The sequence below is a fragment of the Equus przewalskii genome, chromosome 22, assembly GCF_037783145.1.
Source record: "Equus przewalskii isolate Varuska chromosome 22, EquPr2, whole genome shotgun sequence".
In the NCBI taxonomy this organism is placed as follows: Eukaryota; Metazoa; Chordata; class Mammalia; order Perissodactyla; family Equidae; genus Equus; species Equus przewalskii.
In genome coordinates, this window is record NC_091852.1 from 4,794,761 (window position 1) to 4,821,413 (window position 26,653).

General features: G+C 44.1%; 1 protein-coding gene across 18 annotated transcripts in view; it reads right to left on the minus strand.

The window, feature by feature from the left end:
• Nucleotides 1–13,019: 13,019 nt before the first annotated feature.
• The window catches only part of NTRK2 (neurotrophic receptor tyrosine kinase 2), a 345,658-nt gene continuing 332,024 nt past the window's right edge, over nucleotides 13,020–26,653 (minus strand). For all 18 annotated transcript variants that reach the window (XM_008521436.2, XM_008521435.2, XM_070590388.1 and 15 more), the window contains 2 exons: nucleotides 19,630–19,788; nucleotides 13,020–18,763 (listed from right to left, as the gene is read on the minus strand). In XM_008521436.2, the coding sequence (XP_008519658.1) occupies nucleotides 18,578–18,763; nucleotides 19,630–19,788 (345 nt within the window). In that variant the 3' untranslated portion in view covers nucleotides 13,020–18,577. The remainder of the gene's footprint in view (nucleotides 18,764–19,629; nucleotides 19,789–26,653) is intronic.

Genomic DNA, 26,653 nt, shown 5'->3' on the forward strand with positions numbered 1-26,653 from the left:
CTCTGTGGTCTGCCTCCCCAAAGCACATCAGCCCATGAGAAAAACTTCAGACAAATCCCACCTGAGGGACATTCTCCACAATAACTGACCTCAAAACTGTCAAAGTCAGCAAAAACGAGGAAAGCCTAAGAAACTGTCACAACCAAGAGGAGCCTAAAGAGACAGAATTACTACGTGTAATGTGGAGTCCTGGATGGGATGCTGAGGTAGAAGGGACATTAGGGAAAAACTGAGGAAATCTGAATAAAGAATGGACTTCAGTTAATAATAATGTATCAGTATTGGTTCATTAATTGTAACAAATGTACAGCATGAATGTAGGAAGTTAATAATAGGCAAAAGTGGGTGAGGGATATACAGGAATTCTCTGTTCCGTCTTCACAAATATTCTGTAAATCTAAAACTGCCCTAAAATAAAAGTTTATTAAAAAGGTTGGATTTGAAGCTGAGAGGCTGAAACTTGGTAAGTGACATGACATGCCCTTCAGAGAGTATTCCCTGCTGAAAGAGGCACTGGAGTATGAAGCAGACAAAATGCTTTGGTCCACTAACCTCAGCCAGCCTCTGTGACCAGCCACCCCAGGAAAGGCTCAAAGGGCACATGAGTGAAATGGCCACCATGCCAGGATGAAAGCTATGCATGGGCCGTTAGCATGTACTCCAAGGCTGATCTAGCTATTGCCAATGCTGAATGTCCAACCTGCCAATTATGGGGGCCCATAATGAATCCTTGATATGGCACCATCTCTCGAGGAGGCAAAGTGGCCACTTGGAGTCTAGTTGTCAAGTTGACTCCATTGGACTCCTTTCACATTCCCAATCCTGCGTCCTCCCCCCCATTTTGACAAGTATTGATCTCAAAGACATCCCTAAATAAACATCTTCCACGTGATCTCCCTCCCAACATCTGCTTCCCAGGGAACTTAATGTGTGACAAGTGTCTACTAAGCATCAGGATCTATGTAGGTGACTTACTTTTATGATCTCTGTTATTCTTCACAATACCTTGTGAGATGTTTTGAATGGTGGGGTCCTTTAAGAATCAGAGCAGGGAGCCTCAGAGGTTAATTAACTTGCCCAGGGATCAATCACTTTTAGGTCCAACTGGCTCCCCAGGCCGAGTCCGGGAAGTCTATCAAGCTGGCTACAACTGTTGTAGGACAAAAGGAAAGGACACTAATAATCATTTCCTGCCATAGACCAGACACTGTGCTAGGCACTTCTACCTACATGTCATTCCATTTTCATGGCAAGCCAATTAAGGGAGAAAGCATTGCCCCCACTTTTACACATGTATAAAACCGAGGCGAAGGAACTTTCACAGGGTTAGAGGGAGAGCTGGTTCTGGGACCCAGGATTGTCTGATTCCAAAGATAATGCGTTCTCCTCTTGGTCAAATCGCTTATACTGTCCATGATAGAAAGCCACTCAGGGAGAACATGGGAGACTGGAGGCCCTGAGAGACTCGTTTACCTAGAAACAGCCTGAAATATGCAGCATTCATTGAAATATCTACCGTGAAGTTGGGTCAGAGGAGTCTCCCACCAGCCTGCTGAACCCTCTGGTGACCTGTCAGGGTGCCTATGTAATTTTTGATCCGAGCGTGACACTCTAGAGTGTCAAAGGACAGTAGGAGTAAACCAGGATGGCCATGGGAAAAGCGATGAATGTCTACCCTACTATTGGGAAAAAATGTTCTGTTTCTTAGAAGCTATTCTTAGTTCATACTTAGCCAGTGTCTCAAACCAAACCACAGTATAAGTTGGGTTTTAAGAGAGAGTGCTGCAGAGTAACTCTCTGAATGGCCCAGCTTTAATGCATCAACTTTGCTCGAGAAAATTCAGCCATGATCATAACCTCTTAATCACACATCCACGCGAGTTCCACTCTGATATAAACACTGTGCATTTCCGATTTGTGGAATTGTTTTCCTCTAATTAAATGAATGGGGGAGGTGTAGCTATTTTCAACTCTCCGCACAAATTACTACCCAGTTGAAAGCGGATAATGCATTGTAAGCAGTACTTGTTCTATTTATTGTGCCATCTACTGATGTGTGTCCGACTTGTCCTATTTTGGAGGCACTGCCGTGGTAACTGGGCTCCTGACAAAGGCCTGTGTCAGAGCAGAACTTGAATATGCAGAACTTCAGATAAGTGATGAAATAAAGAATCAACCTCAGCAGGCTCAGAAATAACAATTTGAAGGATCCTGGGTGTATTTGTCCATAAAGTTGGGAAGCCCTGTGAGGCAGCTCATGAAATTTACTGGATGTCGAACTGATCTTGAGCAAAGTGGAGGAATAAAGTCTATTTTCACAGTCTTTTAGCTCCCCTGTGAGCATCTGTTGCTCTTCCTCTTGCTCCATTTTGGCCTTGGGGACAGGCTCACAGCTTTAGGCATCAAGTACACGCTGGTGTTCAGCCTTCAAAGGCGGTAAACGACTGGCCTTGAGTCCATGGACCTGAGTTGTAGTCCTGACTCTGCCCTTAACTAGCTGAAGAGCTTCCCTGAACTGGGATTCTGGTTCCCACCTCTAGGCTTGGATGCTCTTGGAAGGCCCAGGAGCTCTAGCCTTGTGCTCCTCTTGAAGACCATGCTAGAGACGACAGAGAGGAGTCCTGATGGAGTCCCCCTTTTCTGTAGAACTAGCAGATCCCAGTGTTCCCACAGGGAGTGGGCACCTAAGCTACGCTGACTTTCTATAGTCCACGTCTACAAGGACTGAGGACACTAGAACAAAGCCCACAAGAGCAAAACTCCTTTCCCTTTGGATTTGGCTTAGAAACAGTAGTCTCATCACTTCTCAATTTCTCACTTCCAGGGAGTAAATGATAAACACAAGCAGTGACTACATCCTGCTCTGCCCTCCTTTCCTTTCCCATCTCAGAATCCTTCAGCCCATCAGCCCAGGCTTGGTTTAATTTCTGAGTTGGGCCTAGGAGTGGAAAGGAGCTCCTGTCCCCATGGGAGGCTATGGGCCCCTCCATAGAACTTGTCCTGGGATTCAGAGCCAGTGTGAGGATTGTCTTTCTTCTCCTCCTTTTCCACCAGAGTTTTAGTCATTGTTCATGGCTTCATGAGCTAAATTGTTCAGGCTTGAGTTCTGTCTAGAAGCAAGATGGTCACAATCTCTTAGGAACCAGCTCAGAAGGACTAGAAAGAAAGGGCCTGGCAAGACTATGCACAGTAAGCCATCAGCCCCAAGGGGAGGCTGATGGAAATGGTATCATCTGTGCAAATTTCCTGGCCCAAGGAAGAGAGACCCAGGGCACAGATAGGCAGAGGAGGGAAAATGGAGGAATTTCCCTGCTTATTAGAGAAACAGCCACTTACTTGGCTGAAATAAAATTTGAAAGATTATCTAGGACTCCCAGCTTCTCATCTTAGCCATCATTTCCCATGCCCAATATATGAGAGGTGGTTGTAAACTTAGCATGGGAGGGTAGGCTTAGTGCCCCCTCCTGTTCTTTCAATCAATGCTCTTGCAACAAAGCATTCCATGTGCACCTCCTGATCCTTGCCGCGTGCCACCCCCTAGCCCCATCCTCCAAAGCATATGAGCCTTTGGCATTCCCATTGGCCCTCCCTTATCCTCAAGCCTTAGCCAGAAGGCTGGACCCTTTCAAGGGTTTCCAAAGTGGAGGGGCCATTAGGTCAGAAATAACAGATGTGGGTCCTGGATTTAGAGCAGACCCAGCTCTCCTCCACTCTCTCACCCTTTCAGTTTCAATTATTGATAATGGAAATCCCACATCTCTCTCTGATCCTACCTCTATTTCTCTTCCCCCAAATATCCCTCTCCCATAAACCACAGAAACAACTGCCTTTCCACTCAACAGCCATTTCTCTTGGGATCCTGGGTATTTCCAGTCAGGGAGTCAGCTATCATTCTAGCTCATACCTTCCTCCTTCATTCAATCAGTTCTTACTCCAGTTTTCAAATACTTCCTCTGTCAAAGACACATTTGCTGGGGGGTGGGGGAGGGGGTCGTTGGGTCGCCTGGAGCAGAGTTGGAGATCACAGAGGCGTTAGGACAACAGCTGTGGAAATCTGCTATAGCTAGAGTCTTTTTTTAGCATTAAAAAAAAGCTGAATCAGATGTCCAGTGACTGTAATCTTTTGATTTTTCTAGAGGGCAGAGTTCAAAACTTAGAAAAGTAAAAGGAACGCAGGGCTTGAATGTCCGCATCTGGGGTGAATATGTGTAAAGGCGAGAGAGGGATGGAGGAAACAGGGGACTGGACAAATTGCTAACAAACCACGGGAGGAAGACAAAGATGGGGCTCTGTATTTTTAGGGGTGACGGAACACTTCCGGCTTGTGAAAGCTTAGATGTTAATTATAGGACCCGTGGATGTCAGCAGAGATCTTTTAAAAGAATTATTTAAGCGTCTAAAATCCCCCCTAGAATACAGAGCCCGTTTTAGAAATGGCCGTCAAAGACAACAAAAGCGAAATGCGCAAATGCCTTCTACGCAGGGTGGTGCCCGGCAACCAGCTCGCTTTCCAGCCTCCCCCTACGCTGTTGCTAGGAGACCAAAGGGCTATACTTCCATCATCTCCATACTTGCTGGGAGATTGAGTAATTGGTCTCTGGATGTGCGTGTGCTGCTTCCCAAAATATCTCTTCAAAAAGACGTGAAAGGGATGGGGAGCCGGTCGGTAGGATGATGGAGGGCGGACTGAGTCCCAAGAGGGCAGCAGGTTCCAAGAGCCAAGAGTGAAGCTGGGGGAGCCAGGAGACTTAGGGTGACAGGAATGGGGAGTTGTTTACAGCTTTCCCAGATTCTTTCTCATCCTCAGCCTTGTTATCTGGGACTGATCTCCTAAATGGAATCTGGAAATTGGTGGGGACAAAATTTAGGGAGCAATGTGATTTGGTTTTTCTTCTTTCTATTGAGACACAGCAAGGCTGGGAGAAATAATTTTATTTCATAGATATTTAAAATGTAAATGCACACCTTTATAGTACTTGATTATAGGTGTTGAACCCTGCTTTGTGGGGAAGGGGCTGAAGGAAGAAATAGAGCATGCCGTGGACACACAGGCCACTGTGGATGAAAATGCTTGCTTCAGCTGCAGGGAGCAAAGAAATGGAACATTAAGGCTCACAGCTGTAGGGTCTCTGGAAGTTAGAAAACCTGGGGGTGAGATTCAGCACTGCCCCTAACAGCTACATGACTGTTCCTGACCCTTCTGTGCCTCAGTTTCCTCATCTGTAACCCAACAGAATTGAGCTAGTACATCCCCAAAGTGCGCTCCAAATCTCTGACTTTACTGGAGTCTACGCTAGTCCCACCTTCTCCCCAGAGCCAAGGGGCAATGTCATATCATTTCTTTGTGGAGGTCTTCAATTCTCTATTTTAATTAATGAGGAAAATTTGATTGCTTGCTGCATTTTGCATTTTTCAAATATCTATTCAATTATCTATTGCTGGAAGTCTTGAAGAGTAGATTTGGAAGTGGACTGACTTTGAATTTTATTATTTTCATTTTTGTCTTATTTTTCATATAATACTTAACGTGTTCAAAAATCCATTTTTTTTTTTTTTAAGATTGGCACCTGGGCTAACAACTGTTGCCAGTCTTCCTTTTTTTTTCTTCTTCTTCTTCTCCCCAAAGCCCCCGAGTACATAGTTGTGTATTCTAGTTGTGAGTGCCTCTGGTTGTGCTATGTGGGACGTTGCCTCAGCGTGGCCTCATGAGCAGTGCCATGTCTGCACCCGGGATCCGAACCGGGGAAACCCTGGGCTGCTGAAGGAGTGTATGAACTTAACCACTCAGCCGTGGGGCCAGCCCCCCCAAAATACAATTTTTAATAGCATCGTATTTTTTCTTTAACCAAGGGAGGAGGGTGGAAGGAGGCAGGGGTTCAGGATATATTGACAGTGTATCCTGATCATACCAGTGAGAACTAAGAATCTGGGGAGTTTTCCTTAAAATCACTGGCCAGATGGTTGAATGTTTCAAAGTTCTGTCAAGAATTAGGAAACTTGCCTTCTAGTTCTGACTCTATCCGTAACTCATGGGACCATGAGCAGACCCTTATCTGTAAAACGGGAGAAAAGCCTGTGCTCCAGCCTGCATAGGAATGTTAAGAGGCAGAATGCCATAATATATGTAAATACCCTTTGGAATGTAGAAAGTGTGCACAGAATGTTCTGCATTCTTTTCACTGCATGCCTGAGAAATTTATTTATTTATTCTGCAAGCATTTTCTGAGATGCTGCTGCCACCAGGCCCTCCTTAGGTATTCGTTCACATGGCACACACACATGGTCAATGTCAGCCATCGTCCATCCCGTCCCACAGTTCCAGGGAGAGTGACCCCTGAGTACTATAGATAACTGAACTCCCAACAACCGCGTCCCCTGAATACTACACCTTCTCCTAGGCTGAACCTTTGCACAGTGTGAAAAATGCTGTCAAATCACTCCCACGAGTGTCTGTCTGAGTTTGTTTGCGAACACTCCCGGTGACACAAACCTCAAACACTTTCCTTCCTGTGTTAATGAATGCCAGTGCCTAATCATTGTACAAGCAGATGTTCCTTAGGAAAAACAAGTAAAATTAAGGCTATCTTTAGGTTAGCAAACACGCCCCACCCTTGGCTAAGCAGGCAAATAAGCAATGCCTTTCACCTTTTTTCCTCTCTCATCAGAGATGGCAAAGCTTGCTGTCCCAGGGAACATGTAACTCCCTCGTTTTCTGTGCTGTTAGCAGACTGAGAGAGATTCAGGAGGGGCCTCTGGCATGAGGGCTGTGAGGGGCTCTGCTGATTGCCTACGCACCCCTGATGAATTATTTCATCGGTGAAGAAGAGGCGACACACCGCACTTTGAATCTTTCTGGTCCTTTAAAAATTTACTTTTTCCTTGCTCCGAAAGTGAGTTGAGCCCTAGAGAACAGGTGGGGGAAAATGAATGGATGTGACTAAAGAGAACCAGGGTACTGTGCGCTGGGCATTGGCTTTACTGGGCAGAGCTGGCTTCCTTGCCCTTTCTCCTGGGCATTTGGCAAGCACTCCAGTTCTCGGTAGGGGGATGGATGTGGGAGGAAGAGCACAAGGGAGTCATAAAGGGATGCCAAGTAATAATGAATAAGAGTTATTTGTGCACTCCCAGGAGATCCGAGCCCATGGGCACCAGCTCCGAGGAGGCAGATGTTGGTTCAGCACTAGGAAGTGCTTGCTAAGGAGGCCTCACAAAATGCAAATGGACTGTGCATGTGGGAGAGGATGAGGGCAAGAAGCCATGTCCGGATAAATTTCCTCTCACTAGGGCTGGACCCCTCTGGCAAGGATGTCCACAGGATTGCCCTCTATGGCCCCTCCAACCCTATGATGCTATAGGAGATCCATTCTGATCCATATTCACTCCTCTACCCCAAAGCCAGAAGGGCCACTATTTGTCTCCAAAACATTCTGTCCCTGAACTAAGAAAGTATTAAATAACTTTGCAAACACTGGTTTTTAAAAGTCCACTATAGAAAAGTCCCCTGGTCAGGCTGAATTGAACAAACATAGCCATTATCCTAAAGATGCCGCAAAATTACGTTTATGCTTTTTCATTTGGTATAATTGTCCGATTTCCGGCAAGCATGGAGGGAGATCCTCTGCAAGGGACCTTAATCTCTTACTTCTGAAGATACAGAGTCTTCTTTAAGGGACACTGCCATGGCAAGTCAGGCGTCCACCTGAAAATGAAAACCTAGCCATTTTTATTTTCACTCGTGGTAACCTCGCTTCTTCCGGAGGCTTGTCTGGGCTCGGCAAACTAAGTCAGGGAGAAAATTTGCTCTCCTTTCATGTGGGAATATTTGTCATTTATACTAATAACTTTACGGTTTCAAAGCATGGGTTAGCTCATCTGAACCTGGAGAAAAAGCTCATATGAGATAGTTTATAAAGGAGGATTCTAAGGCTTAGGAAGGTTAAAATGACTTGCCTAGGGTCACACTCCCTGTTTCCAAGCATCAGTCTACCGTAACTACCTGCCTCTAGTTTCCTGACCTCTTCTCTCAAGCTACTTAACATCCATCCATCTATTCGTTCGTCTATTCAGTCATTCAAAAATGATTGAATATCACTGATGTGTCGAGAGTCATCCTAGACAGTGAAGCAAAGACACTAAAATCTCTGGCTTTATAAACTTTACGTTCTAGTTGTAGGAAATGGCCAACAAAAAATGAATAAATAAAAATTACAATATTGTCATTCAAACAAGGGCAAATGGCTGGATAGTCCATGCAGCAGACCTGCTGGAGTATCGTGATTTAGGGGAAGACTCATGGGGACAGAATCAGCTGGTATGTGTGTTCCCAGTTCAGCTGCCTATTACTCTCTGAGATTGCACACAACAATCTGGTAGGACTGAGTTTACACTCCTTGAGGCCGTGGGACTTTTAAGTCGAGTGATTAAGGAAGTACTGGCCCCTCTCCTGCAGTGATCCAGGGCAAGCATTTAATAGAGATATGACAGAACGTCAACTCCAGCATGTCCTGGCAGCTCGGTTTTCATGGTCATGGGCTGGGTCCAGGTCTTGTGGCTGCTGTGCTTGTTATAGCGAGCTATCAGCAGGATGATCCTCATCAGAATCCGTGGTTGGAGACCCACCAGCTGTTCTTCTGGCTTGATGGGGAGCTGGAGTCCCAGCCTTTTAGTTGATCAGGACTCATGGATTCATTGCCTTAAGCTCTGGGCCATAAATGGTTTCTGTGGAGCTTTGCAGGAAACTTATTGTCTGAGAAAATACACAGTTCACTACTCAACTCCTTGGATACTGACGATTTGCTTTTCAAACCTATCTAGTGCTTCTCCTAGCATTCATGAACTAACGTTCTAGGCCTTTCTCTGTCTGCCCATTCTCTGCTGAGTCAAGTCTTAGGTCTAGCACCAGGTGTTTCTTTGGATGGTTGACATTCTGGGGCTGAGCCTTATCATCCTCTTCAACAATATTTCCCTACCCTAGCTGCACATTAGGAACACCTAGAGAATTTGCAAAAATTAAACAATAATGCCTATATCTTACCCCACCTTGGACCAACAGAAACCAATTCTTTCAGGGTGGGGCTTTGGCTTCTACATTTTTCAAAGGTCTCCAAGGGAGTCTGAGCCACGATAAAAGCTGAGAAGAACTGTTCTAATATTCATCTCGACAGAAGAATAAGACCATGGGAAAAGAACCTTCATCTCAAATTAAGGAAGAAAGCTTTGAGATTTCCAGGGAAGATGGAAGACTGGACAGGTGCACAGAGACCCCCATCTTGTGCTGAACACATGCATATGCTCGATAAAACATAACAAAATGGAAAAAAGAGAAAGAAAAGCTCCAGGAGCCAAATAAAATTAAAAGCCAAATTAAGGTCTTAGAGGTAAGGCTTTGTGACCCGTCTTGAGAAAAGATGGTTACAATACCTAGTGGATTGAGCATCAGAGAGGTGGTAGATGTTGGGGGATGGCGTGGAGTGTCTGAGGGCATCTGTCCTAGACTCAGGGCTCTCCGCTCTGGCTCTAGAAGCAGTGGATTGTGTTGGTCAGTAAATAGAAACCCTTCTCACGTTTCCTGAGTATCAGTGAGCCTTGGGATCCATGGGTTACCCTAGACAAGGGAGGCACACCCAGGAATCGCTGAGATTGATTTTTGCCCACACAGGATGTGGATGTGAATCAAACATAACCTGATTTAAAGGAAATGAAGAGAGTGGCATTTCCCACACTTGGGCTGGTACCTATAAATCCATACCTACTACAGGAGAAAAGGCTGTAGTGTCTATAGGGAATTATTATATTGTCTGTGTGGCAATGACTTTAAAATCAGCATAGACAATGTGATGTTTGTGTCGAGTTAAATCTAGAAGTGATTAGATATTATGACATATCTAATGACGTACAGATGTCCCATAGATGACATGTGTAGTGCCTATGTCAGAAATGACTTTACTAGTTAATTGGTATTTAAAATATTGTCACCAGAACCAGAGGGGTTGTTAATTAGCATAAGGGACATGAGAGATTTTTATGTGTATGTGAAATGACTGATTCTGAAGATTGAGGGTTTATTAGATGTTGTACAAGCGCCGTCATTCCTGCGTGAAGGAGGCAGGAGAATCTGGCAAGCCCAGCTCTCTCATGCCGGGAATGGAGCTTTCAGTGGCCAGAGCTCCCTGGGTGTTCTGTTGTCCCTGCCTGTCACCTGATCTGAACAGAGGCCAGGCTGGTCCTGGCATTAGTACATTACGGCATCTGCCTTTGAGTATGACTTCTGTGTAAGGACAGGGAGGGGAATTTTCCTGGCTTAGACAAAAGGCTTGTAGTCTTGATAATAAATCAGTGCTTGTTTGGATGAATTTGGTCTAACCTTTGCATTCACAGTAAAACACCACCTGTAGATGGCAGGGGTGATGCGGTGTTTAGCTCTCATACAGCTCTAACCATGGGAACCTACCAAAGAACTTTGCCATAGAGAAATGGCCAAATTTGCAGAGGTCTTCTTGCAAGAGAGGTATTCTAACATCACCCCAAGCCTCAGAAGCCCCTGCCAGGCATCTGCCTCTACCCGCAGGCTCACCCTCCCCAACACTGCGGAGTGATGGGACGATTAGGAGCACTGGGCTCTAGGAAAGCACCCAAAGACCTTGCTGGTGCTCTGACTTGCCTTTGGGGTTTGGTTTAGTGGCCAAATTCTTGCCTTGTCCCTAACAACCAAAGTTCTTACACCCCAGGCTTAACTTTCTAGAAAGTCTCTAGTCTCCACGAAGCTTGAGTCTTGGCATTAGCTCCCACTGATAACCTCATTCCTACAGGGCTGGGGTGTTGGATTGCTTTTTACAGTCTCCAAGGGGCCTGGAGCCCACAGCCTAAACACCAAGTCACATGGCCATACCAAACCCCACCAGCAGGGCTCCCCGATGCCGGCCGTGTGCCCGCATCTCTGCCTATCATCTGTGGATGATACCTGTGGAAGTCCGTGAGGTTGCCCCTTGCTTTGAGGATTAAATGACTATCTCCCCTGCGAACAGTAAGGGCTATATTTACTGGTCAACTTCTTTTGACCTAACTTTTGGCAAGTTCCTTAACTCTCAGTGCCTCAGTTTCTCGTCTGTAAACTGAGGACAATGATAGTACCTGCCTCCCAGGGTTGATGTAAGAATTGGGTGAGTTAACATACTGTAGTGGGTTTAATGGCGGTCTTCAAAAAGATATGCCCACGTAGTGATTCCTGGAACCTGAGAATGTGAGCTTCTAAGGCAAAAGATGAGTAAGGACCTTGAGAGGAGGAGCTTGTCCTGGACTATTCAAATTGGGCCTTAAATGCAATCGCATGCGTCCTTGTAAGACACACGCACAGAGGAGAGGACACACGAAGGGGAGGAGGCAAGGTGACCATGGAGGCAGAGACTGGCGGGATGCGGCCACAGGCCAAGGAACGTCGGGAGCCGCTGGAGGCTGACCCAGGGAAGGAACAGATTCTCCCTTAGAATCTGCAGGGGGAGCGCGGCCCTGCCGACACCTCAGTGTCAGACCTCTGGCCCCCAGAACCGTGAGGGAATCAATTCCTGTTGTTAAGCCAGCCAGTTTGTGGTAATTCGTTACAGCAGTCACAGGAAAGCGGGAAATTAACACACATGCATAACACCCCGCATACAGCAAGCATTTGTTTTATTAGCCAATTTATTCTAAAGGTAGGGATGCCTGTTTTGATGAGGTTATTGGTCACAATACTTCAGAAGTGTTGTTGCCATCAAGAAATTAGACATCCGTAAGGGTGAACTAAAGGAGTGTATCTGAGGGAGAAAACTAGACGGGAGCTCCAGAGAGGCAGGCGAGGCTCGGGGAAACTTTCTGTTTGGGATTTAAATTGATACTGTTGTCATCGTACCAATAATAGGAATATAAGAATGTAATCTGGTAAAAGTTTGGATCTTTAACAGTCCAAACTGGGTTACGGCTGGCCAAGACATCGGGGGTTTAACTCTCGTCCTTTAATCCACATTTTGTTTGAGTGGGAGATACTCTTTGATCCCACAGGGACACGTGGTGCTATTTGGATTTCTGGACAAGTTCTCTTCCCCTTTCACGCAGTTTTGAGTTCCCTGAGTCTCTGCTGAGTTTAGCTTGGTCGGATTTTTTTAACTCAAGGAAAATACATCTGCGCAGTAAGAGGGCTTTTCATGAGGCGAAGTTCCTGAGGAGTTTGATTTGGGGACAGCCTACTGCCAACTTTTATGTTCCTGCAGCCCCCACCAGGAATGCTGTCCAGATGTCTCCTGGCTCTCAGACGAGGCTGCAGGGAGGAGGTCAACACTGAGAAACAAGACTGGGAGATACTGAGACGTAGAAATGTGGGCGGAGTGCTCCAGCGGCGAGGAAGAGACAGCCTTGGAGCCCATGCTAAGCCACTCTCATTTTGTCGTCCCTCGCCTCTCTGATTTAGGAAACACTGGTTAACAGAGAGACCAAGAGAATGTGGCATTTTCAACTTGGCTACTTCTGCGCTTGGGTCATTATGATCCTCAAAATTGCCCCAACCCTAAGAGGCCACGATACACGACATTTCCCTTGGTGGGTTTCTTAGGTGTGATCTGTTAGAAATCAGGATGATTCTATCTTCTAAGTCAGTGCTGTCTAACATGGAAATCTTGAGCCACATGTGGCTATTTAAATGTAAACTACTTGAAATGAAATCAGATTTAAAATTCAGTTCTTCAGTCACACTGACCACATGTCAAGTGCCAACTAGCCACATTGGACAGTGCAGATAGAATATTTATATCATTGCAGAAAGTTCTATTGGACAGTGATGTTGCAGTTCTCTAAGAGATAAGTTCAAAGTGTCAGGTTATGGAGGGCTCAGCCAGGGAACTGGTACCAAAGGCCACTTACTCTCATTGCCTTCAACCAACGAACACTGCAGGCATCTTCAGTGGCCATATCTAAAATACAGACAGACAGACAGAAAAATGAGCACACCAGGCCTTGTGAAAGTTCTATACATTTTTAAAGTAGTCATCATGTCACTTTTGGTGTCTCTTTCGAGGATGTTATTTATTGTAAGACATCATTTTTATTAAGTACACTGTAGTACAAGAGACTTTCCATGTCAGGTTGAGAGAAGCTGGTCACGTGATTTACAAACAAAACTTTTTTTTTAAACACTGATATTCTGGTGTCACTTTGAAATCAGCCAAGATGCAGTGGGTCTTAGTAAAGCAATGGACCTCGAAACAGATCGCAAAACAAGAACCAGTAAGTATCAGCACAGAGACGTCACATTAAAGAAAAAGAAAGCAAATAAAAGGAGAGTTCCAAATACCAGGTCACAATTAAAGGGGCAATATATCTTCAGAGAGAGATTGAAATGTGTGTGTGTATATGGCCTGGATATTTACAAACATCTCTCCATGTACAGAAGCAAATGCAGAGAGTGTCCACATCTCTAGGCAGATTTGTAAGTGATAGGTAATGATCGATGAATGCAGGGAGCAATATTTCACCATAATTTGGTCGTTTGTCAAGGGATTACATATTTAAAATCCACATTTAATTCAAAGACTTTGTATTTAAAACATTTCCAGCTGTTTTATACATTTTTAAAGCAAGAGTAAGATATACAAGCTGCAAGATATAGGCCTTTACATTTCATTTCATTTTCTCCGATTTTTTTTTTTTCCAGTTCAAACGTGTGGCTATTAGCAGCTTTATTATGCTTGCTCCAGTATGCTGAACATTCAGCCAGCCTTCACGCGGGATCATTTTCATTAATGCACAGACCAAAGAAATAAAACAAACACAGACCTGGCCTAGAATGCATAGACTAAAAAAATGACATCCCCATGTTTTCCCATTTCGTCTCCTGAGACGTATGTTCAGATGGCAAAGTAGTTGCTTGGTTGCTGTTGTGAAATTCACAGTGTTTTGCCTGCAACACATATACACATATATATATTTTTTTGCTTTGCTTTGTGTTTGTGATGAATGGAGCAAAAAATATATAGAAATAAATAAATACATAAATAAAGGTAAAAGGGAAAGAATGGGAAAAAATGAAAAACTAAGGATATTCAAGAGCCTCTGACTTGAGCAGCAGTGATTCATTCTAGCCCTGACACCAAGAAAATACCTCTTCATGAGCTGTCACGTTTAACTACAAATCCCTCCCAGCCCTAATTCTTGAGGATAATATTTGCTATCACAACCTCGGGAGTCTCCGCATTCCGCAATGATGCACTGTGAAGAAACTGCTTTCATTGCTCATCCAGCCATCTGAGGAGTGGGGTCACTGGCCGTTCCCCTCGTGAGATTTTCTCTAACACTGATATGGGGCCAAAACAAAACTCAACATTGGAAATAAAAATCCTCAAATGGGGAAAAAAAAGAGCCAGAGAATTGAGGGTATGTGTGTACGCAGTCACGTGTTTAATCAGACACACAATTTAATGTTATTGGCATCATAGAAGGTCCAATTTGCAAAAGGAAAGGTTAAAAAGAAAAGTCTATTTCTGACCAGGGCATCCTGCTGTCACGGCTCTTTGCCAAGGCGGCATTTTGCACTGCTGTTTCTTGCATTCCTGCTTGAATGTGGGGATTCCTAAGCATCGCTCACCTGGCTGTGGGGTCTTGGAGTCTCACCATTGACCTTCAAGACACTGGGCTGCCAACATTTCAGTTCTCTTCTGGAATGCCTGGACTCTGAACACAAGTGTAAAGGGGTCACGGTGGAATGAGGTGAGCATGATACAAATGTGCAAAAAGATGAAAAAAAATCAATTTTCCTTTCCTGGACCTTTACAGAAGGAGATCTATTTCAGTCTGCATTTTCCTTTGCAAGGAGCCAGAGAAAGGACTCAGTGTCGCGGGATGGCTTCGATTCAGTTGTTCTGGGAAGCACATTACCTGAACTATGTCTTCTACCCATGTTGTACGGCACAGAGCTGAAAAGTGCGATGCAGTCCTACCCACGTGGAGAATGGAAGCACTAACAGCAACAGGACATTAAAAAGTTTTGGTTACTTAGCAGATTTTAAGCAAATTATTCCTACTGCACCCTACTTATAATTATCTCTATTACTGTGTGCCTATAAATTTATACATAATCACACAAACTATGCATGTGTGTTCATATATGTAGAAATCAAGTATTTATAACACACATATAAATACATGAAAATACCACAGGTAGCGTTGGTGTGAACACATACGTATAATATGAGTTCTGATATAATCCTAATAGCATAGTTCAAATGTTTTCTAAATAAGCGTGATTATGACGTGGGTTCAGTGTACAAGGATTTAGCTGAAGCTATGAGCATGATTATATATCACGATATCTCAGTTGCTTGTCATCTCATGTGGTTCATTTCGTTCTAACTTCGTATCCTGGTTCATGAACTTGTTAACATGCTTTCTTTCCTGGCCGGCTTGCTTGTATGTTAGAGTCTCTAGTGGACAGAATCATGAACTTCAGAGTCAGAATACTTCCATAAGTCCCAGTGGTGCCAGAAGCTAGCCTGGGGATTTCTAGCATGCCATTTAACTTCTCCAAGTCTCAATCACCTCACCTACAAAAAACGGGAATAATTTGCTAACATATGTAAAAAGCGTTTGGAAAACTATTAAACAATTTACCAGTGGAAATGTTTGTCAGACTGAGTTTGGGCTAGAGAATTAGGTATGTCACTATGACTGTTGTAGTTTTGAAGGAATTTGATGGCAGGCCATATTCTGTGATCATTACTTTCTAGAATGAGAACACTCCTTTTCTAAAAATTGGAAGAGCATAGAGAAGAGGGGATTGTGGAGGACAGCGATGAATGTTTTAAGACAGTCTGTGGTTCATTCAGCTACTTCAAAAGCAATCTGGTGTTCTTTCAATGAGAGAGACATCTCTGAAATCAGTACATACTCTTGAGACAACAGAGGAAAAAAATAATAATCAGCAATAGAAAGAACTATAAAACTTCGTGCTTGCATAGAACCTTTTATTTCAAGACCTTGAGGGATCTGTCAGAAGGTAAGGAGACATTTTTTTTCTTTTTTCCTTCAGAGGAAAACAACACAGGAATGGAATGGAATGCTCCCGTCTTCTGATTTGCCTTAAACAAGGCCTTGCTCTAAAACTGCACAGCCCTCCTTAAATTTGATTTCCTAGGGTATTACCTCTTTTGCTGTCTGTTAAAATAAAACAAATAACTTGCAGCTTCTTCCCCCAGAGCAACTGGCCAGTCGCGCAGAAAGACAAACCTGTGTAGGTTTTTAGGTCATTGCTGATGGAATCTAGAAGAGTTTTATACAAATCTGCCCCTTCTTTACCGCTTCACAGAGTGCCACAGTGTTTGCACAGTACCATGGGTCCTTGTAGGATATATACGTGCAGGTATATATCATGGAGATATGGCTTTCATTATATTATTATGTGTATTCTGGAGGGGTGGTTTTTCACCTACAAAGAACAAACAGCTCAACTCTCACATCTCATAGGCCAGCACAGAACTTGAAGGGACCAGGGTTCGTCTTGTCCAACCCTCTTCACTTGACTGCAGATGCTACTGGATTTCCTTTTGTTCTCAGTTAATCGACACTATTGATTTTTTGACAACTGACTTTCAAAGCCTATAATGGAAAATAAGGTGCTCCAGTACTTAAGGGCGTAAGAAAAACCTAAACAGAGCAATTGCACCTTCAGAAACAAATATGAAATAAAATGACCTAAGATGAATTAAAATCACTCCTTTTCAATCTGGCTCATGTTATAAAGGTGTCAAGTTAGCAAAATTCCCCTCACAGAGGGTAGCAAGTTTTCTTGTGGAACAGAAATATTTTTCTTCCTTGGTGTAACTGATCATCAAATAACTGTAAATTTCTATTTAAATTTACAATCTCTTTTTGCAAAACCCATGACTATGCCCAGAAGCACACCTCCAAAGCTTGACCTGGGCATAGCCTCCTATTGGCATGCTGTGCCTAATTTTTTATTTTTACTTCTTTTAATGGAGTGAAGAAAACAAAACAGCATACTGACAATGGAGTACACTTGGAATGAAACCACTCTCCCAACCAGAGCCCAGAGCAAGGTCTTGGCCTGTGTACACTGGGCATCAATGCAGGTGATGCCCCAGGTGAGGTTTCCTTTCCCTCCGGGATTGACTGCCCTTCCCCCAGTCCCACAGTGGGTGCCGCGTGGATGGAGACTTCCAGGCTTCAGGGTACATATTTGTTAAAACCCATCACCACCATAAGACCCAGAGATATTTATACTCAGCTAATGAACTCCATTAGCTTCCCCTAATTATATAAGTGATACCTCTTAAGGATCTGCTCTACCTATCAGGGGCACGACGTCTGGAGCGGTAGTTCTGCACACAGGTATTAATCGACGAAGACCATGCACATTTTTGCTTGCACAGTTAAAAGGATGGGTCAGGTGGAGGGTAGGGGTTGGAGAGAAGTGCTATCTGAAAAGTTCAATATAAGAGAAACTTGCCTCTGAATTTATAGCTTGTCCTACCTTTCCAAGTCCTTGGCTTTCCCATCTGACCCTGAAATGATCTCTGGATAAGAATCCACCTATTTTCAACTGAACTTGATAAAGCCTCAGTGAATAACACTTGGAAAAACAAACCAGTGCTATCACCACGATCTACAAAGACAAGACCGTCTGAGCGTGTGATGCGCCATCTTGCGTCTCACGGAAGCCATCTTTTCCCTCTACTACACTCTAGTGTTTCCGGTGATGGGAAAAGAAGAGTCCACGGCACAGAATTCAACAGTCTTTTTACTCCTCAGAAAGGTCCTCAGGGGAAGGTGCCGAATACATTCCTCCCAGCTAACAGTCGCTGGGGTTTTCCTAAGCAGGGACCGACGCCAGCTGATCCCAATGGTTGTCTTTGTTCCTCTCATACTGCAGTTTATAATAAATCTTCTTTCTCTCTGGTTTTAATCTCCCATAGATAAAAGCTTCCCAGATTGAACACAAGTTTTCCTTCTTCATACACAGGCTTAAGCCATCCAAAATAATAAGAACAGTAATAATAATAAATAAATAGAAGTGAATCCATAGAAACTCTCGATGTCTGTACAGCAGAAGTGACAAAGTTTAAGTCAAATATTTGTTTTCCCTTTTTTTCATCCACATCAAAGGCAGGAATACAACAAGGCATTGTTAGTTGTGGTGGGCAAACTGGAGTGTCTGCTGATATAACAAATTAGGTTTGTTAAGGCCTTTGTCTATGCAGAGTTAATAGTAATGCAGAAGCCAGATTGATTTAAAAAGGAAGGTAAGGACTGTGAAGCAGGAAAGACAAAAAAGAAAGGAAAAAAAGAAGAAAAAAACCTAGGGAACAAACCAAAGGAGATGGAAAGAGAGAAAGAGATAATGCCAAAAAGAAGTCCATACTGTGTCTACGGATGGAGAAGTACACATTGCTTCCCTCTGAAAGCTTCTCAGTGTCTCTGTTGTTAACGCTGTCAGAGTGAAGAACAGCAGATTGATGGCATCCAGCGGCAGTTAAAAGACGTTCATCCTCTCGGCCCATCTGAGGAGGTGCTTTGGGAAGGATCGACCTGGGGAAGGGCCCTAGCCTAGAATATCCAGGTAGACTGGAGATGCCTTGGCCAAGTTCTGAAGGAGCGTGTGGATGCCCTTGATGTTCTTCCTCATGTGGGGCTCCCGCTGCCAGCACCCCAGCATCAACTCGTAGACCTCCTGGGGGCATGTTCGAGGTCGCTGCAAGACCCTGCCCTGAGTGATGCATTCTATCACCTGGACAGGATGGAGATCAAAGACAGGATCAGACAGGAGGAAAAACCAGGCAGATAAAATAAATGAGGGCTGCTTTAAAGAAACCCCTTGATGTTTACTTTCTCCAGAAGGAAGAGAGCAACTATTATAGTTGGTATATCATGGTTAATTTCACTGCTTTGTATTCACTTTGCAAGCCATAGTGATTTCACCAAACTGGCAGAGAAATCATTTATCTGTATGGAATGCTCCCGAATCTCACCCCAGCATTCCAGTGTGTTTCAGTTGTGCTGGCCTGAGACGTAACCCGGGTCACTTTTGTGTCAGGACGCTGACTGGCCAGTTAACCTCAGGCTATAGACCTGGGCGGTCGTTTTCCATGAGGGAATCAGATAAAGGACGGATGTGGGCCTGAAGAAGATATGAGGTACCTGACCCAGAAGTATGCCTCAGAGGTAGACATATTTGCAAAAGAATTATGATGGGAAAACAAAGAGCTTGAGGTTTTCACCAGAAGTAAATGTTCTAGTGAAATGTGCAAAGAGGAAAGAAACTTGAAACCTTATCGGAACAAGACCAAAAAACTAGCTGGATGCTTAGAGTGCGGGATGCTACGCCTGTTATTAACTTACTAGATGAGCAGCACCAAGTAATTCCCAGTCCCATCACCAGAGAACCACAGGCCTGTCAGCACACACTGCTCTGCTTGCTCTAGAACTCTGAAATGTGGAGAGTGACTACGCTTCAGCCGTGACATCTAGGCACACGGCAGCCCCTTTGGGAGGGGCTGCTCCCAACAGAGCCACATAAGATGGTGTCCTGACTTCCAGTTGAGGGATTCCCCTTGGCATCAGCCCTTGGGGGTGTCCTGCCCGGCAACCGCTTACCTCATTGTTCGACAGCTGATACCAGGGCTGTTTGCCGTACGTGAAGATCTCCCACAACACGACCCCCAGGCTCCAGACGTCACTTTCTGTGGTGAACTTCCTGTACATGATGCTCTCTGGAGGCATCCAGCGAATGGGGAGCATCGTGTGGCCACCAACCTGGCGGAAAAGGGGTGAACAAGGGGGCATCAGTCACCTCAAAACCAAGTTCCCACGCTCAGGGAAAAAGGAGTGGAAGAGAGATGTAGGGGATGTTTTTTTCCTTTCCTTTATTTGTATTTATTTTAATTGTTTATAAACACTTAAGGAAAATACAATTTCTTTATAATCTCAAGCAACAGAGATAGAGGGCAAAGGATGGTCAAAATACTTTTTTCACATGAAAGGTATTTGCAATTCTCCCTTTCTAGAAACTAGATAGGAGCAGAGATGACGATTGGGTGGATGTTCATCTTGGATAAAAAACACATGGACTTTCTGGTAGGAAGATGACTCTATCTTCTCATTAACAAGATGATTTTGAACAGGATATCAATAAGGTGCTCTGCATCTGAAATGGCCCACCAGATGACTCTGCTTCCTTAGCAAGGCCAGAGCTTCCTTCTGCTTTAAGGTGTTAGGGCGAGTGGACAGCCCTGCCTCGAACACCTTGCCACAACCCAGCAATGGGCAGGGCACAGATTATTCCCATTTTACAGATGAGGCAACTGAGGTTCAGGTTGCTGTGGACACAAAGAAGTCAGGTCTTTGGACTCCGAGCTCAGGGCTTTCCTCTACACTGTGCAACTGAGCTTATTTACAAAAGTAAGCACAACTTTTGAAAAATCCATTTTAGTAATAACACCAGAGCTGAGGCATCGGATGGCAAGAGCATTAGCATAAGCAAAGAGAACTTTGTTTGACAAAGGAGACTTGTTTATGATGCCCTACTTCCTGGAGAAAAGTTTAGAATTCCATTTTCGGGTTTGTAGCCCATGAAGTCTGTCTGATTTTAAAGCCATGATGAGCTTTCTGCACGGCAGTCCTGGGGGTGGTAGGTCCCACTTTTCATGCTGGTAAACCCAGCACTACCAGCCCAAAAGCCGTGCCTGACTCCAGGCAGCAGGTGAGCCCACAGCAGGAGTTAGACTCAGCGCCTGAGTCCTGAGACTAATGCCACGTCGAGTTTCTGCCCAATTCTAAGTCTCAGGATCTATTTCTGACTCATGAAAGGAAGGAAATGGACTAACTACCTGAAAAACGCCACTCAACCTCAGAGCACAAGGAGCTGAGAGCATCAGAGACGTCTAATGTGGTTGGTGATTTCAAATGATGCTCTTAGCGTCAAAGACAGCGCGACTGTAAGAGAAGAGGGTCTTTTTCTATTCTTCTCTGTACTATGACTCCAAATCTGATTGATAGGGACATAACTTGCTGGCTCGAGGGTAAGCTGCCCCCATATCTTCACTGTTCAGCTTTGAATATACCAAAAGCTCATACACTAACTAGAGGCAGTTGCCTTCCATCAGCTTTCGATTTCCTCACTTGCCTCTCACCCCGAAGTGACAGGTAGTCGCTATTCAGTGAGCACAGATTTTCCTCATGGAGATGCCTGGACAGGCCTGCAGGTGATGACCATACTCACCATCAGAGTTGATTTCCAAACACAGCCCACGTGACAGAGGCACTCACTGGCCAGAAAGGATGGTGGTAGAAAACTCATTTGAAATGTGTGTTTGTGGGGGACAGGGAGCGAGACAGAGAACCACTTACATGCATCTCCTAGAACCAGACAGCTAAACACCACATTCTGGGCTGGGTTAACCCGGCGACAGACCAGGCTTTCCACGTGCCTTGTGCATTTCCAGCCACTGTGCAGTGGACAGCACTCAGTGCATGACGTTAGAAACTCTGGGTTCCGGTGCACGCTCCAGCGCGCTATTTTCTAGCTGGGTAAACCTGACGAGTTGCCAAACCTCTCTGTGTCTTAGTTTCTCTAACTATAAAATGTGCATACCAATAAATACCTCCCAGGGTTGTCATCAGGTGAATACCCAAGCAGACAATATTTGCAAAAGTGCTTCCTAAATTTTAATTCACTAAATGCTTTCAAGGTTTTACTTTCTTCCGTGTAGCCTTTACTATCTTATTTTCCCAATAGGAAGCAGCCATTCTGGAACAAGAAGAAGAGTCAACACACACGTCTCTCCCATACTCCTCCCTCTGCCGTGACGGGGGCGCTGGGGCTCCTCTGATTGCTGTACCTACTCTATCTGGCTCTCTGTCCTGTGTTCCTAAAGGCCAAAGAAAAAGCTCCTGTTTCCTTTAAAGGTGAAAAAAAAGATTCAAATTTTGATTTACATGTTTTCCCACCTGATCATTTATTTTGTGCTTGCAGTCTCTTTGGGACAGAGTTTTCACTTTGATTCTTTCAAGAGTCCCTTCTGGGATTTCACACATGCTGTTATAAATAATGTTCTCCTGGTCCTCATGTCAAACGGGTGAGTGGTGGGAGAATCGAATCAGAGTTCAGACAGGGTTCACAAGTTTTCTAAACCTGTTTAGAACATTTCTGAGCATTTTCTTTTGCAGTCCTTTCTCCAGATTTTGGAGCATGTCACAAAAGTAGACAAAAAAAAAAAAAAAGCCACCGTTGTTACAAATTACTGTCACATTCCAGTCCCGGTCACCCCGTGGCTTTTGGACCTCACAAGCCACATACTGTGCAGCAACAAACACAGTGAGACAGTTGTTTTGCATTGTGCTACCTGGCAACTTGCCCTCACACCCTCTGATATTTGTGAGAGGGAACGTGATCCCAGCGTGACACTGGGCGGCAGGACTGCAGCTTCCACTGCGGGAGATGCCAGCGTGCCTGAGAGGCGCTCCGGGCTCAGGCTGGGTCAGGCCGCATGCTCCTCACTAAACTCACCAGAATGAACCGATGCAGGATGGGAAATCCAGTTAGATGGGAGTTGACTTGGACCTGGGTTTCTAGTTCCTGCTGTGCTATTAACCAGCTTAGGTAAGTCACCTTAGGTCTGCTTATCTCCTTGTTGGTAAAATGTGACAGGTTAAACCAGCTTAGTTACTTCTAGCACAAAACACTGGTTCTGTAATCACCTACCACCACTTTGCCACCATAATCACCCATCAACACATAGTACCTCACTTTTACAAAGAATTTCCACCCCGTGATCTCACAGGAACCCGATAGTCACCCTCTGGGGTAGACATTAGCTTGTCTTCATATTACAAATAATGTCCCCAAAGTTCAGAGAGTTTAGGTAGCATACCTAAAGCCACACACATAACCTCTCCCCCCTGAACATCTTGAGGTCATTCTGCTGGGTCTCCCTGTGTTCCCGGCTTCTGCAGTCTCTAACACGTGTTCTGTATTCAGCCAGCAAGCTTAGGTGTGGCTCCTTGCCCAGGCCGAACCTACTCCTGCCTCTTGGAAAGTCGGATCTCCTTTCCTTTCTACCTATTTCTCGAAGGTCTCCTAAAGGCAAGCTCAAGTTCACCATTTCAAGGAACTCTTCCTCCCTCAGTGACTTCCTTCCTCAGCTCAGTGAGTTTTCTAAGCACCAAGAAGTCCAGTACCCCTTAGTACAGCTCTGATAACACTGCAGGCACTCCTTTCATTTGCTAAAGTATCTGTTGCATCAAGAGGGATGAACACTAATCAGTGATGTCTTGCAGGACCTGAGGAAGTAGGTTGGTAAGCATTCCATTGCTTCAAGTGCGTTTCTTGTGAGTGCTGATATTTAGGGAGGAATTCTCAATGTGTTCTTTCAAAGAGATCAGTGTTCCCTACCTTCCAGTCCATCCTCCAATAACTACTCTAAACTCCTAATAGACCTAAGCCTTAGATTACATGGACAGAAACAGGCTCACCTATTTCATGCTACAGATAAGAACCATTTAATAAAATTGGTGACTTCTTTTTTTTTGTTTTTTGTTTTTTTTTTAAAGATTTTATTTTTTTCCTTTTTCTCCCCAAAGCCCCCCAGTACATAGTTGTGTAGTCTTCGTTGTGGGTCCTTCTAGTTGTGGCATGTGGGATGCTGCCTCAGCGTGGCTTGATGAGCAGTGCCATGTCCGCGCCCAGGATTCGAACCAACGAAACACTGGGCCGCCTGCAGCGGAGCGCGCGAACCTAACCACTCGGCCACGGGGCCAGCCCCATAAAATTGGTGACTTCTTAAAATGCAACCAAAAATATTGGGGTTCAGAGGAGTACGAGAGCTCTGAGCAGTGTGAGAAATCCCATTCATCCCTCGGTTTGCCATCTATACAGTGGACATAGGGGTCTATGGTACAGACCTGGAACTATTCAATCTGGAAATGCAGTCTAGGAAAAAGTCCGAACGCATAATATGAGGGAGCATTGTTCTACAGGTGGTGACTAGCATCTCGTATCTTCTGAGGCTGTAGACAAACAACAGGGACTAAAGAAGAAAGTTAAACCATGAAAAAGAAAAGGACTGAATGACCATCATGGCTGCTAATAATTGCAACTAGCTTAAATCAGCGAAGCTAACCACAGCGATGTCTGAGGCCCATGGCCACAAAGAAATTCCACAGTGCCTAAAATAAATCAAGTTACAGAAAATAATGGATTCTGTTTTTTAAAACATATTAAGATGAGAACTGTTTGTTTAGCTTTTAATGTTTATTTCCATGACACCTCCTAATTTTGACGGTGACGTGTATAGGATGATCTGGTTAAAAACAAAACTAACAACTGTGGTCTGGTCCAAATACCTGGGCCCGAGCATCCTTTAAATCTACCTGTTGGAAAGATAATTAAGACAATAAATCCTGAAGAGAATACTTAAAGGAACTTGGTGAAACTGTCTTGCATTAGAAATCAATGATTTCATTATTTTTAAAACAAATGGGACACATCTAATTGTTTAACTACAATATTTATTTCTTACCCAAGAAATACTCTTTCAGTACATTCTCTTAGGTCATTGAGTTATAAATTGTGAAAATTTCCCCATGGCTTAACAAACAATATGATTTCTTTTTCTACATTGGAAAACTAGGATTTAAGGAAGTCGAGGAACCTGCTGAGTAAGTGTAGATATAAACTGGTGGCCAACAGTATAGAAGACATCTCTCTATCCCACTACTATTCATGCTGGGAGCCTGGGTTCTTTTCATTTTTTACAAATATACAAAGCATCTTTATCCCTGATACAACTTAATGAGGAATGCATAACCAATTTTCCAGGTACATTGGGAGACGAGAGAGGAGATGACAAGCTTAGCTCTCCTTCTGTTGGACTTCACATAAAATGCATCTACCATCCTCCTTGCTGCCTCATCATCTTCTCTTCAGTTCTCCAAGAGCATCCATTATTCTCAGTGTTGCCCAGTCCATTCCTGCTTCCCTTTCTTTGAATTCCTCTCAAATCTCACTTGTCCAGTCCCATTTCAAATTCCAATGTTTCGTTCAGTCGTGACTGATTCTTTTTTTATTTCCCCAAATGATTGTGCTTCTCCCCATCCCAACTCATTCTCTGTCCATGGTGACGCCTAGTCTCCAGTCTATGCTTATGAGAGGCAAAATGGTAAGCTGGAGCCTTTCTATAGCTCCAGAGCAAACGCCTAGCTGGCTTTGAAACCACTGATGATTTAAAGGTGAATAATGCTAATCTGGGGCCTTCTAAACTCAACTAGCAAAGACCAATGATGCCTGGGAGGCCACTTTCCGCTTGTGATATTTACTCACTGAGTGAGTGATGGCTTGTTTGGAAGCCAAACATTTTACTCCTTTAGAAACATGCAGGCCAAAGGGCAAACCCCATTAAGAGATGCTCAGTCGTCAGAGGCTTTTGGCTGCATTAAATATTGAAGAATCTCCTAGACATCCTCACACACCCTACACCCGACTGCTTTGTTTCAGCAGTTTCTCCTCATCTGTTCCTTAAAAATTCATGAAAGCTGTAAACTCTAAGAAATAGCTGGACCTTATTTACTTATTTATTATGTGTGGCATCTGTAATATGAAGTTAAAAAAAGGAGAGAGAAACAATTTACACAAAATATTCTCCTTGGAGAATCTGGAACCATTGTGGTCAAACTGTGGGCGCTTTATGACCACATCCAGGAAGATCAGAGTTTTCCTATTACAAAGAGTGATGGAGTGCCTCCATGGCATGTGGCTGCTGAACCTGGGGATACTTCGTGGGAAGAAATTCTGCCTTTCCTGTCTTGCCTAGAAGTCTTGAAGGAGCGCTCAGGTTGAGTCAGGGGAAGTGCTGGTGAGAGCCTAGTCACCGTCTCTCTTTCAGTGGGAACTGACCATCACTACACTTGAAATTGTTATTTGCAGCCTAGGGAATCTTTCATTTTCTTTTACCATTACCAATCTGGTCATAGACATAAGGGTTATGACTTAGTAGCTTCAAGACCAACTATTTTTGGATCAGTCAAAGAGAGGGTATGCCGGACCTTATTCTAACAATATTTTTGTGAATACTTTTTTTCATAATTAAATCTCTTTCCTGTCAGAACAAGGCAGATGATCATGTTTTGAAGGGGAAAGTCATAGAGCCATCATCACTGTCTTCTGACACTTGGATTCTATGGGAGCAGATAAAGCAAATTCAGTACAAAATTTCCACTGAGAATTGATTTTGCCCTTATTCTACCATGAAATAATAAGAATACAAATGATGAAAATAACAACAATAATATTAATACTTCATGTCTGTCTAACACTTCTTTTGCTTTTTCATAGCACTTCCACATCAGTTTATTCTATAATAATTGTACCGACCTCAAAATGTGTTTGTGAAGATTAAATGAGTTGCTGTTAGCAAAGCTCTGTGGTGCCATTGTATGATGCCATTTATATGACATTCTTGAAAAAGCAAAGCTATAGGTCTAGAAAACCTATGGTTGTCAGTGGCTGGGAATTGGTAGGGGAGCTTGCCATACAGGTGCACAAGGGAATTCTGGGAGGTGATGGTGGTGTTCTACGTTTTGATTGTGGTGGCAATTAAATGACTGGGTTTGCCAAAACTCAGAA